Below are 21,848 nucleotides of genomic sequence, written 5' to 3' on the forward strand. Positions count from 1 at the left end.
TCTCCTCAATTTCCTATTCTTTGCCACCACTAAAAGAGCTCCTATAAATGTTTTTGTACGTGTAATTCCTTTTCCCATTTTTACAACCTCTTTGGAATACAGACCTACTAGTGGTATTGCTAGATCAAAGAATAAGTACAGTTTTATCACCCTTTGGGCGTAGATCCAAGTTGCTCTCCAGAATGGCTGGATCAGTTCACAACTCAACCAACAATACATTATAGTTCCAATTTCCCCACATCTCCTCCAGAATTTATGATTTTCCTGTTTTGTCAAGGTATCAGTGTGATGTGGTCCCTCAGAGTTGTTTTGATTTGCATTTCTCTAATCAGTAGTGATTTAGAACATTTTTCATATGATTATAGATAGCTTTAATTTCTTCATCTAAAAGTGCCTGTTCACATCCTTTGACCATTTATCAATTGGGGAATGACTTGTATCCTTATAAATTTGACTCATTTTTCTATATATTTTAGAAATGAGGCCTTTAACAGAGACACTGGCTTTAAATATTTCTTCCTAGATTTCTGCTTCCCTTTTAATCCAGGCTGCATTGGTTTAGTTTAAGTTAAAAAAAAAACAATTTAATGTAAACAAAATTATCCATTTTGAATCTTATAGTGTTTTCTATCTCTTGTTTTGTCATAAGGTTTGTTTTTGATTCTCCATAGATCTGATCAGGAAATTATTCTGTGTTCTCTTAATTTGCTTCTACTTTTACACTTTTATGTCTAAATAATGTGCCCAGTTTGATCTCATCTTGGTATATGGTGTATTATGTTAGTTTATTCCCAATTTTGGCTATTGTATTTTCCAGTTTTCCTAGCAACAGATTTCAATAAATTATTGAAATTATAGTCAATAAATTTATTGAAATTCCGATCATTTACTTGGATTTATTTTATATTCTTCAACTTTGCTGAAGTTGTTTAATTTTAGTAGTATTTTAGTTGGTTATCAAGCATTCTCTAAGTATATAATCATAACATTTGCAAAGAGCAATTGATAGTTTTGTCTTTTCATTGCCTGTTATATTTCCTCCATTTTCTTTTTCTTATCTTATACCTAAAGCTAACATTTCTGACTCAATATTGAATAAGAGTGGTGATAATGAACATTCTTGTTTCAACACTTATCTTATTGGAAATGCTTCTCACTTATGTAATTCTTACTTATGGTTTTAGATAGATGCTACTTTTCATCTTAAAGAAAACCTCAATGATTCCTATCCTCTCTAATATATTTAATTGGAAGGGGCATCATATTTTGTCAAAAGATATTCCTGTGTCTCTTGTGATACTTATATTGAACCAGCCCTGAATTCCAGTAGTATTATCCTCATGATAAGTTGTGTAATCTCTTGTCTAATATTTTACATAGAAATTCCACATTTATTTTCACTAGGAAAATTGTTCTATAATTTTCTTTCTCTCTTTTGGATCTGCCTAATTTAGGTATAAGCATCTCATTTATATCATAAAAGTAATTTAGTAAGACTCCTTCTTTGCCTATTTATTGAAATACTTTATATAGTATTAAGATTAATTGTTATTTAAAACTTTCATAACATTCATTTGTAAATCCATCTGGCTTTGGAGATACTTTCTTAGGGAATTCATTGTTGGCTTGTTCAATTTCCATTTTCTGAAACGAGGTTATTTAAGTATTTTAATTTCTTCTTCTGTGAATCTGGCCAATTTATATTTTTGTAAATATTAATCCATTTCACTTAGATTGTCATATTTATTGGCATACAGTTAGGAAAAATAAGTCCTACTCATTATTTTAACTTCCTCTTCATTGGCAATGAATTCATCCTCTTCATTTGTGATACTGATTATTTTGTTTTCTTCTTTTTGTAAAATGAAATTAACCAAAGGTTTATCAATTTTATTGGTTTTTCATACAACCAGCTCTTAGATTTATTTATTAGTTGGATACCTTTTTTTAATTTCAATTTTATTAATCTCCCCTTTGATTCTCAGAATTTCTAATTTGGTATTTAATTGGGGATTTCATTTTTTAAATCTTTTTTAGTTGCATGCCAATTCATTGATCTCCTCTTTCTCTGTTTTGTTCATGTAATCATTTAGAGAGATAAAATTTCCCCTAAAAACCACTTGGGCTATGCTGCATAAATTTTGGTATATTGTCTCATCATTTTCATTCTCTTGAATAAAGTTATTGAAAGTATCTATGATTTGTTGATTGACCCACTCATTGTTTAGCATTAGATTATTTAGTTTCTAATTAATTTTAGTCAAACTTTCTGTGACCCTCTATTAATGTAATCTTTAGTACTTTATGATTTGAAAAGGATGCATTTAATATTTTTTTTGCCTTTCTGCATTGGATTGTGAAGTTTTTAATGCCATGTACATGGTCAGTTTTTCTGCTTGGGCCATGTACTGCTGAGAAAAAAGTATATTCCTTTCTATCCCTATTCAATTTTCCCCAGAGTCTACCATATGTAACTTTTCTAAATTTCTATCCAACTCCTTATCTTCTTGCTTGCTTATTTTGTGGTTAGATTTATTTAATTATGAGTGGGGGTGGTTGAATTTCTCCACTAGCATAGTTTTTCTTTCTGTTTCTTCCTGTAACTCATTTTATTTCTCCTCTAAGAATCTGGATACTATACTATTTGTTACATATCTGTTTACTATTGATATTACTTCATTTTCTATGATGTGTTTTAGCAGTATGTAATTTCCTTCCTTATCCCTTTTAATTGGATCTATTTTTGGTTTTGCTTTGCCATCATGGTTGCTCCCCCGTCTTTTTTTTTACTTCAGCTAAAGCATAATATATTCAACTCCATCCTTTTACCTTTGATCTGTGTATATCCCTCTGCTTCAAATATGTTTCTTCTGAACAACATGTTGTGGGATTATGACTGTTAACCTACTCTGCTATCTGCTTTCATTTTATGAGAGAGTTCATCCCATTTACATTCACTGCTAGGATTACTAAATATGTCTTTCCCTTCATTCTATTTCTCCCCCATTTGTGCTTTACTCTCTCCTTTCTCCATTTCTCTACTCACCAGTACTTTGCTTCTGACCACTGCTTCCCTCAATCTCCCATCCATTCTATCAGCCACCACTCTCTTTTCTTTCATTGTTTTCTCCCCTCTTCCTATTGGGTAAGATATGTTTCTGTACCCAATTGAGTGTATAAGTTACTCTCTCTTTGAGCCAAAACCAATGAAAATAAATTTCAAATCATTCTCACCTCCCTCCATTCTTTCCCTCTATTATAATAGGTCTTTGCATTTCTTCTTGTGATGAAAGTTACCATATGCATGAATGGTATGGTGTTGGTTGGTGAAGTACTTATGTTTTCTTGGTCTTAATAGTTAGGTCAAAATTAGTACAAGCAGCAGAGAATCAATTCACCTTTTGTTGCATCTTTGCTTCAGAGGCTGCATTGAGTGAATAATGATCTGAAAACAGAAAATCATGCATTCACACTCCCTCTACTTTAATCTTGGCTTGCAACCTTTTTAAGTAGAAGAATTTGCCATCAGTCATGTATCTGACCCTGGTACAATTTTCATTTTCATTGAAGGAATTTGACAACATGGATGGAAACATCATGCTAAAAAGCATAGGGGCAAGCACACAGCCTTGTTTCATTCAGTTGGTGATTGGAAAAGTGTGAGAGTATCGTCCATTATCCAGAACCTGGGAAAGCATGTCATCATGAAATTGACATGCAATACTGATTAAAATCTCTGGGTAACCAAATTTTGATGTATTTTTTCATAAGACCTCATGACTGACAGCATCAAAAGCCTTGGTCAGATCTAGAAATGTTGCGTAGAGACCTCTGTTCTGCTCCTGGAGTTGTAGGGTGGCAATTACCATATCAACTGTTCCTCAGTCCTTTTTGAAGCCACACTAGCTCTCAGGTAGATGACCATCTTCTAGGTGAAGGATTAGCCTATTAAGGAGGACTCTGGCAAGAATCTTGCCAGCAATGACTAAGAGAAAGACCCCCCACCCCCATACACACACACCCATTATTGTCAAAGGGTAATCTATTTCCTTTACTTTTATAGAGATAGACAATGGAGGCATCCTTGAACTCCTAGGGGAAAACCTGTTACCATATATCTGGGTAAATTTCAGTCAGCTTTTATATGAGCAGTAGATCCCCTACCTTGTAAATCTAAGATGGAATAGAATTAGCACCAAGTGCTTTGACCCAGAAAAGGAGTCTAATAGCATTCAAAACGTCTTCTTCAGTTGGTACTTCAGCTAGGGAGGACTTGACATCAACCTGAGGTTCAATGGCTTCAGGAATGATTGATGATGGGCTGTTGAGAACACTATAGAAGTGTTCAACCCGTCTCTGTAGGATTATGCCCTTATCACTAATCAATGAGTCTTTAGCTCATAAATTCCCTTCAGGACATTGTAAAAGCACTGTTGTTTTCCAAGCTGCTTGTAGCCACCTGTAAATTTTCAGTTCTTCTGAGTTGGTATGATCCAAGAAGAGATGTTTACTCCTGACCTAACCTGTGCTCTTATCTGTAAGTTACCTTAAGCATTCTTTTCTCTCTTGGAATTGCTAGAAGGATTTGCTATCTGCAGCCACCACAAGCTCTTCCATGCCAGCATTCCTCCTCAAACCAGGACCTCCACCCAGGACTCCAACCCAGATCCAAGCAGGGCAAAGCAAGAGAATTCTTCATCAGTGCTGCCAAATGGATCCCTGCAATCAGCCACTTGATCCCCCCCACCATCTGGAAGCTTGGACCTCTGTATCAGTGAGGCAAAATTCATGACTTTGAGGATGACCATGAACATGCCTGTATGGTTCAGAATCTCAGAGTATGAGAAACTCTCTAGGTAGAAGCAGAGGAAGTAAAACATTCATTTAGGCTCCAGAGGATCAAATCCAATGACCACTATGTCCAATTTGATATAGCATTAATTATATTTCAAAAACCAGTAAGCCCATTTCAAAGTAGCAACAAGGAAATTATAACAAAGTATTATAGCAAGGAACCAAGTCATCCTGTAACCTTTCCCCCTGCTAGGACCTTCCTATAAACAACCACTCAGGACTCCTAACTGTCTGCTTGCCTAAGTTATCTCCCCCCTCATTTCTCTGGTCTCTGAAACTTCCTGGTTTCCACACTCCACTCAACATTCTTTCTTTATCTCCATCTACTCATTCTTTTTGGGCTGAATTTTGAATTCTGACTTCTCCTCTGACTTCTGAATTCTCAACTCTCAGTTCTCAATGCCTCCCTTCTGGGTTTATGATCTCATTTTTGGTGCCATAGGGCTTCATGCCCAATTGACAAAATGGTGTGGGCCTGAGGCTTTGTGCCCTTAAGTAAAGGGACTAAGCCCTGCCTACAAACAAACCTCTAATTAAACTTAAACTTAGTTGGCCCTACCTGAGGTCTACTGAGTGGATGGGAAGGGTCCTTAATTCCTGATTGGGATCACAAAGGTGTGGGCCTGCCTCTAATCAGGCTTTCCTTTGTTGGTGCCATGTGAGACCTATTCAATAGCCAGGAAAGATCTTTCACTTACTTATTTGCCTCACAAACTCAGGAAGCAGCTGCTGCTGCTGCCACCACCACCACATGGGCTGTCTCAGAGCTGGGGCCAGACCATGCCCTTCTCTCACCCAGGTCCAAGAGAATTTTCCCACTGACCTGCTAAGTTGTCTTTGGCGTATGTGTGTTGAGAAGTCTGGAAACTGCTACAGCTGCCAGTGATTCAATGCCTTAAGGCCTGCTCTACCAGGTCTGCTCCAGCATGTTCTGTGCTGGTGTGGCACATGCTGGGCTGTGCTCTGTAACTAGCCCCATGTGATAGACCATTCTCAGCAATCTTCCAGGCTGTCTTAGGCTGGAGATTTGTTTCACTCTGCCATTTTGTGGGTTCTGTACCTGTAGAATTTGTTTAGAGTCATTTTTTACAGGTGTTTGGAGGGATTTGGGGTAGAGCTAAAGCAAGACCCTGCTTTTACTCTTCCATCTGGACTCTACCCCACATCTTCTATTTTCAGCAAAGTTTGTTTGATATAATCTATATTCAAATGACTTCGCACCTTTTCCAATGTAATAACTATTTTGTCCCAAATGATTTGAAATGTTGTAAAAGCCACAAGTAATGAGAATACGTAAGTACATATGGGATTGGTTATCTTGTATTCTGTCTTGAATCAAATGATGTAGGTTGCTACCAGCACACTGATACTTTGAACCAAGTCCCCCATGGCACGAAAAAATTCTACCCTCACTTCAAGGCTGTCTCTTCCTTATCAATGCCCATGCCCATGCCCAGGACCTGTGGTAGGAGAGTTTGGTGAAGGGGAGAGGGAATGGGAGTGATGGTGACCGGACTGATGCAACAGAAAACCAACAACTCCAATTGTTGTGGTTATGAGCATTATATCTCCATTGACTTCATAGTTCATATGTATAGTACTTTGCATGGCTTTATACAAGAGGAATCTTCAAAGTATATAAACCAATAGAACACAAATGATTGCTGACAAGGCCTCTAAACAATGAAATCCAAAGGTGTACCTTGTGGTTGCTGATTTTGCCAGGAGTCACAAAACAAACAAGGTAGGTATGATAGCACTGAGGTCAGTTCACATGTGAAGTGTGTTATCATGATGGCTAGACTATTTGTGATACATCCACCCACAAGTTCACCAATCATGAAAAGCAAATAAAGAACATCTGCTATGGTGAGCCTGGTTTCACCTTCCTCAGTTTCAGTAACTGTCTGTGTTTTTGGCAATTGTCACAAGGGTCTACTATGAAACCCAGCTGGCTGTTGGGCAAAGGTACATCCTGATCCAGTAAGGAATCATCATCTTCCTGAAAGGCCAGGTGTGTCCCATTAATAGTTTCTGGGGTCTACAGGCCATCAGCATCAGCTACAACTGGGGAAATCTTCATCCCATACTTCATCCAAGAAGTCAAAGGTCCTAGTGTCATTTAGAAATGGATCATCCTTTATCCACCAACATTGGAAAAGGTTCCATACATTGACTTAGGCCATGGCTGAAGTGATGGCCATGACCAGAGAATCTGTTGGCTCTAGATCACGCAGGGCCTGGACACCACTAGTCACCAACTTATCTTCACTGGAAATGGAATTCTAGGCTGAGCACATTCATCTGTTTCTTCCCAGAAGACAGAGTGAGTCCTCCTGCCTGACACCTACTGGACAGCCTCCTCACAGGGGAGAAGTCCTGTTCTAGGCCTGCCTCAGCAGGTTCCCCCACCACTGAGCCCCGCCCCTCTGCAGCAAGGTCAGCCTGGTCTTTCCTAGCTCCTTTGTCTAGCTCCAGGATGTAGAAGTGCAGAGGGTACAGGAGAAGAGAGCAGAGCAAGGGGTGGTGCTGTAAATGCATGTCACTTAACATTGTGCTGTTCTGGGAGTTGGCACAGTTTTTGCATTAGGGCAGCCTCCCAGACTGAGGGCACTTCCTGAGCTCCCCTGCCCCTGTGCTCTCGAGCATCCTATCCCCTCTTCCATCTGGATTTTTTATTCTCTGTAAGTGTGTGCACATTCCATGTGCTGATGTTAAGTAGAATCCTCTTTGCAGAATTTTTGTACACTTTTTGAGTGTTTTGATTGCAGGGTGGGATACCTGCCTGCCATGGTATTCAGGCCAGCGCTGAGTAAGCAAACAATTTTTAGGGCACCTTTTCTAGCCACTTTCTCAGGAGGTGAGCAGTGCAATCCTTAAAAGGCTACTCAGAGGCCCAGGGGGCTAACGAATCCGGTTGATGCATCTAGTAAGCAGAGGAACCTATGGTCTGGGCCTCTTGTGTGCAGGATTATGACTATAGCTCCCAGTGTATCCCTACCTCATGCTTCATCACTTGCCTTTCAGGACAGGACTTTGCAATAGGTGAAACAGTAAAATAATATGGGTGATGTCTTTTGATTTATGTGTAATTTGGATTTAAGTGAGTCAGAGTTGCACGAAGTTGTTGGCTTCACTCTCTCCTCCAGAGTCATCGTAGTCCAGTGGCAGAACAGAATCAAAATGGCTGGTGGTGGCTCAAAATGCAGTGGATGATCTTGGTATCTCTGAGGTCTAATCAAGCTCTAAGTGTTCCACAGCACCTGCTTCAGCTGCTTTCATGGCCATTGGAACTAACCTTTCTCATCTGCTCATTCTGCCAGAATAAGTCTTCATATGTTTGGGATAGACACTCACCTAACTCAACGGTGGGTTTGAAAACCCTCATTTGCCCTCAACCTGGGTTAGACCAACTGCCAGAATGTTTACAGGGTGTGTCTGCTACACGTGCTACAACTTCTTGGAGCCAGGGGTGAGAGTTAGGTGGAACAGGTGGACATCTAATGTGGAGAGCAGCCCTGAAAAGAGCTCAGAAGCCTTCATACCAGAGGTACTAGTCTTCCCTGAACACACATGATACTATACATACATGTATACATACATACACATATGTGTGTATGCCATGCCATAGATATATGTGTATGTGTATATATTCCTGTATTTGGGATATTGATGGGAAATCATTATTAGTCATTATGAACTCATACATGTGCACACACACATATATGATTGATAACTATATGTGATGTATGTGCATACGCAGGCATGTATGCATGTATGACATACAAGCAAACACTTATCAGAATAAAGGATATTCAAACATTGGTAACATTACAGAAGATTAAATTGATAATTTTGATTATATAATAGTAAAGCATGTTTTGCACAGACAAAACATATGTACCTAGAGTATGAAGAGAAGTGGTCAAATGATAAAAAATGTATTGTTTCAAAATTTTCAGATAAGGGTTTGGTATTCATGATATATAAAGTTAACAAACATATGTTATGTCAAGAAAAAGAAAAATCAAGACAAATATGAGTTTTGACCTCATGCTTTCAAATATGACCAAGTATGTGAATGGACAATGTTGGAAGGATTGCATGAATTTAAGCACAGCAGTGTGTTGTTAGTGTTATGAAACTGCATAAAAAATTTCAAAGCAAATTGTTACTCTCCAAATAAAGCAACCAAAATGTCTTTGTATTTTGAACAGAAGAGTTTGTCACTAGTCTTATTCACCAAGGAGGTAATAAATAAAAAGAAAGTTACCACATACATCAAAATATTTATAGAAATATTTCTGTGATATCAAAAATCTGGAAACACAGTTGATATTCATCCTTTGGGAATGGTTAAACAAACTGTGGTACTTGAACATAATTAAATGTTACTGTGCTATAAGAAATGATGAATGTAGATAATAGAAAAGTATAGAATAATTTACATTATGAACTAATGAAGAGGGAATAAGCAGACCCAAGGCAGGGGGCACAATCACTACAATCATGGTTAAAAAAAGAAAGAGCAATTCTACACACAAATATGCACACAGATAAAGATGAATGTTGCAAAAGCATAAAGAACAAGCATGGCATGGAATAAAGAAATATCCACAAATTAGCAGAGATGGGAAGACCATAATACTGTATATTGCACAGATTTTCAAAAATTTTCAATATATTGATCAGTTGTGCTGATTTTTTGTTCTTTTTCTTTTTGTCTTTAAAAGTACACTTTGGTAAATGTTATAGCTTTCTGGGATTTAAAAAGGGAGAGATACTGGGGTAAATTTATAATGTAAAACAAGTCATAAAACCTTTTAAAAAACAGAAAGGTGAAGTGTAGTCTTGGAATGGAATAAAGCTAACTGGTCACTGTGGACAATGAAGTCATATCCTTGATCTCATAAGCATTGTATTACAATTCAGTAATCTTCAAACTCTGTTGACCACTTTTTTGACTTCCTAATCAATTAAAAATGCAGGGTCTGCATTCCTCATCTTTCTACAAATACTAATTTGTAACATATTCATATTCCATTCAGTAATAATTTTATTCACTATAAAATTTTAAAAGAATGATGTAAAGATGAAATTTAATCTTAGAATCAGTTTGCAGTTACAAGAGGAATAAATAAATAATGTAAATAGAAGAGCAAATAGAGGGGTAAAGGTTTACCCTCTGCATGAGAAAAATCAATTTAGCAACTGTGTATAAAGAATAGCTAATAGAGCTGACTTGATGCAGGTATTCTAATTTTGAGGCTCTTACAGTAGTCCAAGTGGAAGGTGCCAAGGGACTTAACTCGATGTTAGGTGTGTCAGTATCAATCATGAAAGTGATAGAGGGCATGTAGCCATAGAAAAATAAGTAATTGTTTACATGAAGAAATGGAAAGTGAAAAATGAAGGTTAAAGTTAAGTTTACAATCCTGGAAAACTAGAAAAATGGTGGTAACTTAATAGTAAGAGGCAAATTCTTTTGAAGACTGGTTTTCAGGAGAACAACGATATATTAACATCTGGAATGCATATAGAAACCCATTCATAATTGCTTATTGTATGCAACTCACTAAAAACAAAGAAAAATCAGCAGCAACAACAACAACAATAACAAGGATTTACTCTTTGGTCATTGACCCAAAGCTCAGAGTCAGTCCTGGAATGCCTGCTGCACACTTGAAATGATTTATGGAGCAAAGTAATATGGGGGATTTTGCAACAGAGGCTCATGTGGGGGTACAGCAAGGTTAAGAAATAATTGTCCCAAGGGTTGCAAACAAATGTAGAAAGACATTTTGGAAAAGCACAGGAAAGGGTATAATTGGGGTATATGGTGTCATTAGAGCCTACTCCAATTATTGTTGTCTGTTATGAGAAGGAAAAGATGGGACTCATCTTTTCATCCTTAGATGAAATATTAGGTTTTTCACATACCTCTTGAGGTCATGCCCCATCCCTAATTTCCAATCCCAGACCCCCAGTATAAGGACCACTGTTCTCACTAATGAAGATAATTAGTTTTAGGTTTCATTACACTCACTATAGATACATCTCTCCATGTTTAACAGAAACAATCTAGATCACCAGAAGTAGTCACCTTCTTATTTAGCAGAGGCTCGTCTTGGGCCCACAAACACAAAATAAAAGAAGCAACAACAAAAACTTCAACCACTACAACAAAAAAAACACAAAAAATTCAAAATAAACAATAGTAAAAACAAATTACAATCTTTGTCTCACTGCGAAGCTAAAATATGTTGAGCTAACCTTGACTTCTGACCCACAAACACACATACAAACACACACATACATTTATATGTCATTCTAATTCACTGTCCATTAGTGGGAAGCCAGGGAAAATCCTACTCATTAGGGATATCACCATTGTAAATGTATTTTATTGAAAAACAATAATCCAACAATCCAACACTAACATCCAACAATAAACAAGAATCCAAACTATCTAGGCAGTGGTACAGATTTTGTTACCTATAATGATATCCACAAAAATATTTTCCATTAAAAAATACCATAGGATTTATTAAAGAATACCTTGGGTTTCTTTTCTAGAAATGATGAAAAAGATGTTGTCAAAAATCATTTACTTCAGTTCATATCCCAACGTCTTCCACATTTCCTCTCTCCTTGCTGCTTTCCGGGGGCCAAGATGTCTAAGCGAGGATGTGGTGGGTCATCTGGAGGAAAGTTCCGATTTTCCTTGGGTCTCCCAGTGGGAGCTGTCATCAATTGTGCTGATAACACAGGTGCCAAGAACCTGTACATCATCTCTGTGAAGGGGATTAAGGGAAGATCGAACAGGCTTCCTGCAGCTGGTGTGGGTGATATGGTAATGGCCACAGTCAGAAAGGGGAAACCAGAGCTCCGGAAAAAGGCTCATCCAGCAGTGGTAATACGGCAACGGAAGTCCTATCGGAGAAAAGATGGTGTGTTCCTATATTTTGAAGACAATGCAGGAGTCATGGTAAACAACAAAGGCGAGATGAAGGGTTCAGCTGTGATGGGGCCGGTTGCCAAGGAGTGTGCTGACTTGTGGCGGAGGATTGCATCTAATGCCGGCAGCATTGCTTGATTCTCCTAAAGCCCATTTGTAAAAAACAAAAAACCAAAAATAAAACAAAAACCAAAACAAAAAAAACAAAAAAACCTCATTAAAGTGTCTGCCTTTAAAAAAAAATCATTTACTTATGTAGGACCGAAAATGGTAGCAGGGTCATATTTGTTAGGTATTCATTCTGCTCTAAAACCTTAATTATCACTTTACATGGAGGGAAGTGAGAAGCATGGTCATGGTAGGAAAAAAGCAGAGTGTGTTCTCAAATAAAAATTCTCACCTGATGGATATGGATGGAATGTTTCATGTCATGAGAACAAAGATGAAACGAGCTGTGGTGCATTCTTTTTTTGCTCAAAGACTTTGAACACTTTTAAAATCCTTTTTTCTTGTCCTTTTTATTTGCTTTTCCTATAGAGTTTGTGGTTAACCTTTTTTTCCAAAGTTTTTTTTTCTCTTTTCAGTTTGACTGTACTTCTATCTATTCTCCAATAACAATCTAAAAAACATTTTGACAATGGTCCCTTTTGAACTGCTGAAAATTTTCTGACTATTGCATTTTCACATCACATTTAGGACTTTATTAGCCAATTGACAAAGAACTGCTAAAAAATATGGGTCAGAGATACACTGTTGCTATTTTGGGAAAAAATAGTATCAGCTCCCATATGAGTTATTTATTTTGTGGACAGAAGCCAAAATCCAATAAAGTGACAGAAAAAAAGAAACTTATTTAAGCATGCAAAAGTATTTCATGTGAATTTTATAGATTGAAAGCATACCAATCACTACAGATTTATTTAGTGCCCACTATTGCTAGGTACTAAGGATACAAACACAAAATTGAAATAGCCCCTGCTTTCAAGCAGATCACATTATGTCAGGAGATATCACATATATGCACACACATGCATATGTACATATATGCATATGCACATACATATGTACATGCATAAACACATAATTATATGTATATATTCATTAATCTGTGTGATATAAGATTCTAAAACTTGAGGTGCTTGTAGCTAGGGAGATTAGGAACAAACAAAAACAAACTCAACATATATTCATGCCGTGGAGGATAGAATGAATGTCAAAGAAAGGAATTTGGAACTGATTCTAGAGGCAATAGCATGCCACTAGATTTTATTGAGTGCGGCAGTGACATGGCAAAGATTATGCTTATAGGAAAAAATGGTAGCCCTGCATTGGAAGGAATGGTGAAAATAGAGACTGGATGTAGGGAGATCTGTTATGAAGACATTGTAATAGTTAAGATGGGAGATGATGAGACACTAAACTAGGATTGTAGCCATGTGAGTAGAGAGAAAGGGATATTTGTGAGAGAGATTATGGAGGTAGAAATGAAAAATTTTCCTGACTGATTTTACTAGTAATGCATTGCATTGAACCACATTACAAAGAGCAAAATCATTCTTTATAAGAACCCTTCTTTTCAAAAATACCCTGGTGCAGTAAAGTATAAAAATGGGTATATATGTATCTATACACACATATACATTAAATGTATGAGTGTATACACACCCGTAACTCATGCATATAGATTTAGATAGATAGAGACATTTATTTATTTATACTTTACTGACCCAGGATATTCATGAAATTAAGTTTTCATCTTTTTTTTTGCTTTGTGATGGCTAAATGCAATATACAGCTAGTGAAATTGATAACCATTGGTGACCCTCCCTGAATATGAATATAGTATATGGATATAGATATTTCCGTGGTCATTTTCCTCACTTTTAAATATTTGTGTGTTTTTACTTTTGAATTCCATTTCTGCACCAGTGTCTGTTTCACTTTTAGTTTTGTCTTCCTCTATGAACATGATCCTTCCCTTCATATAGCTTTGTGAAACAGTTTCCTTCCCATTTTCCACTTTATACATTTGAAACATAGTAATAACAAAGTTTTCTAATTTACCCGGTCTACAAAGAGAAGAGGAATTTTACCTTCTTTATTTTCATTGAACATAAAATGTTTTTACAATGTTTACTTTTCATATTATTTTCAAGCAAGCACACTTAAGAAAAATAAAAACACATTGGAAGTGTGTGTGTATACATACACACATACATATCCATAAATAGTATTTGTGTATGCATATATGTTTTTATAAATGCATGAATGTGCAAACAAATTTGTCTCCATTTTGAGACTATTGACTTTTTTGGAGCAGATTGTTTCACAATATGTGACTGTATCCCTAGAACCCATATTACTCCTTGGCAGGTAAGTGCACAATAAATACTTATTGACTGAATGTTCCAAATACTAGGTAATATGGGAGAAAATATAGTGTATATATAAAATATGCAGGGAACTGAGTCAAATTTATAGAAATACAAGTCATTTCTCAATTGAGAAATGGTCAAAGGATATGAACATGAAGGTTTCAGAGAAAGAAATTAAAGATATCTATACTCATATGAAAAAATACTCTAAATTGAGCCCAAGAGGGGAGTGTGTTGGAGCTATGGGAGAAACCAGGGCAGAGCCTGTGGTATGGGAGCAGCTACCCCTCAGGATTCCAGCACACAGTCTAAAGGTGTGAAATGTGCCTTCTTGAACTTCCAGGAGCCATGATGACCAGGTAAAATGGCTCTCATCCACACCTTCCTCACCCAGATAATACTTCTATAATAACAATGTGTCTGTCAGCTACTATAGGGGTGTTTGACCCAGCAAGACCAGCACAAAGACTTGCAAGCACAGGTTTTTTTTGATCTGCTTTTATAAGGAAAGCAACTGTAAGAGGTTAGCAATCTCACTTTAATCACCACATATGGGGGGGGGGGGGGGCAGAGCCAAGATGGTAGCTGGAAAGCAGGGACTCGCCTAGGGCTCTCCCCAAGGACCCTCCAAACACAGATAAAAAATGGCTCTAAACATATTCTAGAAATGCAGAATACATGAAATAGCAGAGGGAAACAGGGCTCCAGCTCAGGACAGACTGGATGGTCATTGGGTGAGGTCTATCGCACATGAAGCTGGGAGCAGAGAGGAGCAGAGTCCAGCATGGGATGCGCCCAGACCAACCAGACCAGGAGCTGGGCAGAGCAGGCCCTAGCACCATGAATCAGTGAGCTATGGCAGTTACCAGACTTCTCAACCCACAAACAGCAAAGACAACACAGACAGTTAGTGAGAAAAGCTGTGGGACAGAGTGAAAGAGTTCAAGATTCGGTCACTGCCCCAGGGGCAGCGGAGGTAGTGCAGCTACAGAACTATGGCTGCAGTTGCTTCTGGTCCCAGGCCCACCTGGTGGGAGGAATTAAGTGGCTGATCAGAACAGGAGTGCAGAGCTTGCTTAAAATCTGTGTCAGGTCATGGTTGGTGGTTCTTGGGGGAGGAGCAGCACTGGTGGGACAGAACTTGCTGTATAGAAATAGCTCTGAAAACAACAGTGCAGCCACTGAAGCTTGGGACAAAGAACTTGCTACTCTACAAGCAGTCATACCCCAACAAAAAAAAAAAACAAAAAACTCAAGGGTCAAGTAAGTTGGCTGGGAACATGGTCAGGCAGTGAAAACATACTCAGATTCAGACTCACACTTTGGAATCTTTCTTTGGTGACAAAGAAGACCAAAACATATAGCCAGAAGAAGTCAACAAAGTCAAAGAGCCCACATAGAAAGTCTACAAGAAAAACTTGAACTGGTCTCAGGCCATGGAAGAGCTCAAAATGATTTGGAAAAGCAAGTGAGGGAACTAGAGGAAAATTTAGGAAGAGAAATGAGAATGATGTAAGAAAACCATGAAAAACAACTAAATGACTTGTTAAAGGAGACCCAAAAAATACTGAAGAAAATAACACTTCAAAAAATAGATTAACTCAAATGGCAAAAGAGCTCCAAAAAGCCAATGAGGAGAACAATGCCTTGAAAGGCAGAATTAGCCAAGTGGAAAAAGAGGTACAAAAGGCCACTGAAGAAAATACTACCTTAAAAATGAGATTGGAGCAAGTGGAATCTAGTGACTTGATGAGATATCAAGATATTATAAAACAGAGCCAAAGAAATGAAAAAGTGGAAGACAATGTGAAATTTCTCATTGGAAAAACCTCTGACCTGGAAAATAGATCCAGGAGAGATAATTCAAAAATGATTGGACTACCTAAAAGACATGATCAAAAAAAAAGAGCCTAGAGATCATCTTTCAAGAAATTATCAAGAACAACCCTGATATTCTAGAGCCAGAGGGTAAGATACAAATTGAAATAATCCACAGATTGCCTCATCAAAAAGATCCCAAAAAGAAAACTCCTAGGAATATATTTGCCAAATTCTAGAGCTCCCAGATAAAAGAGAAAATACTGCAAGGAGCCAGAAAGAAACAATTTGAGTACTGTGGAAACACCATTAATATAACACAAGATCTAGCAGCTTCTACATTAAGAGACTGAAGGGTTAGGAATATCATAATCTGGATGTCAATGGAGCTAGGATTAAAACCAAGAATCACTACCCAGCAAAACTGAGTAGCATGCTCCAGGGCAAAATATGAATTTTCAATAAAATAAAGGACTTTCAAGTTTTTGCAATGAAAAGACCAGAGTAGAATAGAAAATTTGACTTTCAAACACAAGAATTAAGAGAAGCATGAAAAGGCAAACAAGAAAGAGAAATCCCAAGCGACCTACTAAAGTTGAACTCTTTGGTTTACATTCCTACATGAAAAGATGATGTGTATAATTCAATAATTCATGATACCTCAGTATTAGGGTAGCTGAAGGAAATACAGACGCATGCACACACACACACACACACACACACACACACACATATATATATATGTGTGTATATATATATGTATGTATATATGATGAGAGAGGAATATGTTGAGAGAGGGAGAAAGGGAGAGATATAATAGGGTAAATTATCTTGCATAAAAATGGCAAGAAAAAGCAGTTCTGTTGGGAGGAAACAGGGGGCAGGTGAGGGGGGATGAGTGAATCTTGCTCTCATTGGATTTGACCTGAGGAGGGAATAATATACACACTCAGTTGGGTATCTTACCTCACAGGAAAGAAGGAGGAAGGAGATAAAAAGGGAGGGGCAATAGAAGGGAGGGCAGATAGGGAAGGAGTTAATCAAAAGCAAACACTTTTGAAAGGGGACAGGGTCAAGGCAGAAAATTGAATAAAGGGGGATAGCACAGGAAGGAGCAAAATATAGGTAGTCTTTCACATCATGAGTACTGTGGAAGGGTTTTGCATAATGATGTACATGTAGCCTATGTTGAATTGTTTGCCTTCTTAGGGAGGGTGGGTGGGGAGGAAAGAGTGGAGAGAATTTGGAACTCAAAGTTTTAAAAACAGATGTTTAAAAAAAAAGTTTTTTGCATGAACCTAGGAAATGAGATATATAGGCAATGTGGCATACACATCTATCTTGCCCTACAAGAAAGTAAGGGAAAACTGGATGGGCTTGGAATGGGTGCTAAATAGTAGTTATAAATGGAATTCATGTAATTATAATTTGTAAATAGCTTTACAATATTATCCCATTTGTAAACTGAGGCTGAGAGAAAATAAGTGATCTACTCTGGGTCATAGAGCAACACAAAGATATAATTAAAATTACTTTTCTTGACTCTAACTCCAGTTATCTATCTCTTCAACCATGAAGCCTCAGATATATAGAAGACTTTGTATTTAGAATATGCACACATCAACATATATGTATAAGAATATACACATGTATGTTTATATACATATATGAAAATATGGCAATAGATAGATTGGTAGATAGAACCTTTTATGTGCATGCACATATTTGTGGACCATAGTCTTCAATGTTATAATGTATAAAACAAGTCACTCAACTGTATTTATATTTACATGTCATATATCTTTTCGAAAATCTAGTGGAGATGATGGACCACTTTGAATAAAGGTTTTAAATTTAATAAAATAAAATACCTATTTGTACAAAGTAAAACATTAATATTGAAATACAGTAATCAAAGCAATTTTTCCTCATCCATACTTATGAATACTCTCCAGTTTCCCCCTAGAACCCTTGGGACAATGTGGACCCAAGTTAAGAACTCCTGTAACTAATGATCTTTTAAGTTACCCTCTTCTTTTTTATGGTTTACACATATTATTTTATCAGGATTGGAACTCTCAGTGTATATTGTAACTTCACTGATGTCGATCAACTTGTTAATGTCTTAGACTTCAAATGTTGCATAGGAAAACAAAGCATTAAATGACTTGACCCTGATCCAACAGCTAGTATATGTCAAACATAGGACTTGACGGGAAAACAGATATGGATTTATATGGGTTGTGATAGAATGGGGGCAATGTAAGTACATTGATCATATTTTCTGAACTCAAAAATTAGAAAACTGTATATGTATAGGGCCTATACCAGATTATTCTACAATAAATATTTAATACTTCTTACCATTTGAAATATATCATTCTATGATTTTTCCATTTATACATTATTTTGTAACATGACAGGAAAGAGACTATTAATGAGACTTTCATCATCATTGAATATCAAGACATATATTTAGAAAATTTCCTTTAGTGCAAGGAAAGGAAATTATTTTCAAATACCTATCTATATGTCTATCTATTTATCTTTATTATATTTATTATTCTTTGCTTCATAGAATAGACCTCAGGCCAAAAAAAAGTAAAACAAAGAAAAACAGATTTTGCCCAAATTGTAAAATGAAAATAATATCTTTGAAATATATTTTAACTCCATAATCTTTGATAGCTCAAATTCTCATCATGACACTTCTCAGAATACAAAATGCCATAGGAGAAAGTTATAATAGAAGTTTCATATCAGATCACTTAATTATTTTATAAAACTTAAAAATATAGACAATGAAGATTTATAATCAATAATTCAGATAAATTTGACTTATCTTAAAATATGTCGGAACCTTAGATATTGTGGTTAACCCTTGGTTCCAATGTTATATTTTTGTTTTTTTCCTTTCTTACTTCCTTTCTCTTCTCTCCCCTACATTACACCCTCTTCCATCATTATTGAAAATATAACTAATGCTCTGAAGAAAGTAGATTGAAACTTATCTGTGGGGAATGTCTCAATTTTTAAACATAATTTTTCACTCATTTCTATTTCTTAAACTCATAGTTTGTGATCAAGAAGTGCAGTATCTCAGGAAAAATATAAATAAATGAATAAAAACTCTGCCGTGATAATTTAATAACCTCATAGAGACTGTACAATTTGATCATTCATGCAAGTTGTCATTATTTCCACTTAAAAGACCAATATTTGAATTTTTTATGACAAGAATTCATTTGGGAATGATTTTTTTTTAATTTAGTGTGAAAACATTCTACTTAAGAGTGGGTGCCACAAACATGCCTAAGATGGCACAACCCGAAAGTCCATTTAGCAGCTGATTCCTGAAGAAGATATTCTATTTGACATGATCAATATTTGTGGCTTCTTGAAGTAATGCTGAATCTTATTGACAACTTCAGGATGTGAATACCAGGTCAAAGCCATGAGGAACAACACATCAACACAATCAGAAGGGCACACAGTGGGCAGCAGTGCTCCAGAAGGAACTCTGTAAATTTCATTTGAATCAATAAGCACTCTTGTTCAATATCTCATAGTGCTGCACTCTTATAGGCTCATCTGCTTTCCAATGCACTCAAAGCAGAGTAAAAGTTTATGAGTTAGGAAAGCTGTCTCCATATAAGTAATGGAGAAAGCCTTTATGATCCATTTTGTGCCACAACTTAAATATTCACTAAAAGATGGCAGTACTTCATCATGATGGCAGTATAGTTTGTCTTTTTTATATCATTTTATTGATTTGTTTCTAGAAAATCTGAGAAGTAATAAGGCCCTATTGTTAGTAAGCATTTGATAACAACAGAAAAATCACCTTGCTTTAGTGCATTAAATTTAAAAATGATGAGAAATATACTTTCAAGCAAGATCTAGTTTAAAAGATAAGTTAAACCTTTGTTGTCCTCAAAGTGTTGCACAAAATTTAATTTCTTAACTGGGGTTTTTATAAATTCAAAAATCATCACACATTTACTGAGTCATAATACTTTAGACTGAATGTCACTAACTTATTTTGCTTGTTTTTCTTTTTCATTTGTTTTGTCAATGAGTGTCTCAATTTTTTTTCAGAATTCACCATTCCAATTAAATTGTATAAATAATAAACACTAAGTAAGCCTCACTCTGTAAATGTTCATGCTAATCTCACTTTTGATGTCATGGCTTCTTGATTTTCCTTGTCGTTTATATATTCCTGAATTTTTCATGTATCAAAACTTGAGTTCCTCATCTGTTATTAACAGTGGCAATGTGACATTCCATTACAAACATCATTTCAATAGTGCATAGCAGCGGCTGTTCTTGATTATTCTAACATTATTATAATGAACTAAATTTGATTAAATAAAGCAAGTATGGACTAAGAAATGCAACAACACTGTTTCTTGTAGCCTATGGCCACTGTGTGATCATTTGCTCAAAAGATCACAAGCATTTGAAAATATGTTCGAGGCCATACAAAAGCTAAAAAAAGAAGAAACTCAGCATGGTTTTTGCAATAGAAGGAACATCCAACTTATAGACTAAAGAAATTAGGATTCAGTCTTGGCTCAGATACTATACATGTTATTTTAGACAAATAATGTACCTTCAGAGTATACTATAGTCAGAAATTATTTTTTTTTCTTTTATAAAATGAGAGTGATACAATTTATAACTTTTTTTCCCCTCAGGTTGCTGCGAGGAAAGCAATTCACAAAACTTTGAGTGCTCTATTATTTTAAGGTATCATTGTCTTTTCAGTCACTTCTCATAAGCGTTTTTTTTTTTCAAATTTGTAGTGGAGGAAATCTTAATAAAAACACACAAAAAACAAATTGGTTGTTTACTAGAAAATATGCTTTTGTAACTTTAAGCTACCAGAAAAAACAGCTTGTTCAACAAACACCCAGAAGAGCACACTAAGGCAACCTACTTAATTCCTTGCCAAGTCTGTAGTTTTTAATGAGTCTTAACTGGCTGATGTCCATTTTAGAAGCAGTACCTCAAGATTCATTAACACAGTTCAATTGGCCCAGAGTGCTGTGAAAGGAAGGAACTATGGGGGTGCTCTCACAAACTGTCAGATACATCTGAAAAGGTGAAGATGAGCAGATTTAAGACACTTAGAATCCACTAGTAGACTAAGAGGGGCAGGAGTGCTGGGCACAGGGATTGGCACCAGACCAAACCAACCAGGAACAGCAGAGGAATCCAGCCAGTGTGCCAGCCTGGGAGGTCTCTGGGTGAGCAAAATGCCAGAGAAGGAACAGGCCCAGGGAGGAAGTACTGGTTGTGGCAGCAATCGGGCTCCTGGCCTCTCAGCCCGGGACAGGAGTCTGTTGGAGTGCAGAGCCTGTGACTGGGGGAGCAACTAGCACCAGAGGCCTCCAACCCACAGTCTAAAGCTTTGAAGTTCACCTTCTTGAAATTCCAGGAGCCTTGATGTCCATGTAAAATGGCTCTCATCCCTTCTTTGAATAAACCCAGAAGAAATAACCTCGGGAGAAACAGAGGAGCCAGAAGTGGGGACTCAGTAGCAAGAGAAGTTGGGAAGAGGGCCCTTCTTGTGCTGGTAGAAGGTGACTAGTGCAGGAAGAGAGGTGTCCCAGCAGCCCTCTCCTCAGCAGAACAATGAGGTGGCCTCAACTGTTGTCTGTGTTGGTGTTTGCCACTTCCCCTGGCTGTGCAAACCCAAGTATGGGGTCCTGGTGTTGATGTTAGTTAGCTCTACCCCCTGGGGTGCAGTTACTGTCATTGTTCTGCTATCTATATCTATCTATCTATCTATCTATCTATCTATCTATCTATCTATATGTTGAGGATAGTATACTTAT

General features: G+C 36.9%; 1 protein-coding gene and 1 pseudogene across 1 annotated transcript; one reads left to right on the forward strand and one right to left on the reverse strand.

Annotated features, from left to right (window-relative positions):
• Positions 1 to 6,009: 6,009 nt before the first annotated feature.
• LOC118835876 lies at positions 6,010 to 10,210 on the reverse strand (annotated as a pseudogene).
• Positions 10,211 to 11,506: 1,296 nt separating this feature from the next.
• On the forward strand, positions 11,507 to 11,979 carry LOC118833808 (60S ribosomal protein L23-like). The gene has a single exon (XM_036741211.1). The coding sequence runs from the start codon at positions 11,528 to 11,530 to the stop codon at positions 11,948 to 11,950; it is 423 nt and encodes a 140-aa protein (XP_036597106.1). The 5' UTR covers positions 11,507 to 11,527; the 3' UTR covers positions 11,951 to 11,979.
• The last annotated feature ends 9,869 nt before the right edge of the window (positions 11,980 to 21,848 follow it).

Source organism: Trichosurus vulpecula, chromosome 1, assembly GCF_011100635.1.
Source record: "Trichosurus vulpecula isolate mTriVul1 chromosome 1, mTriVul1.pri, whole genome shotgun sequence".
NCBI classification, from domain to species: domain Eukaryota; kingdom Metazoa; phylum Chordata; class Mammalia; order Diprotodontia; family Phalangeridae; genus Trichosurus; species Trichosurus vulpecula.

Coding starts and splice junctions, on each gene's coding strand:
- LOC118833808 (XM_036741211.1), top strand. CDS start 11,528: ATGTCTAAGCGAGGATGTGGTGGGTCATCTGGAGGAAAGTTCCGATTT.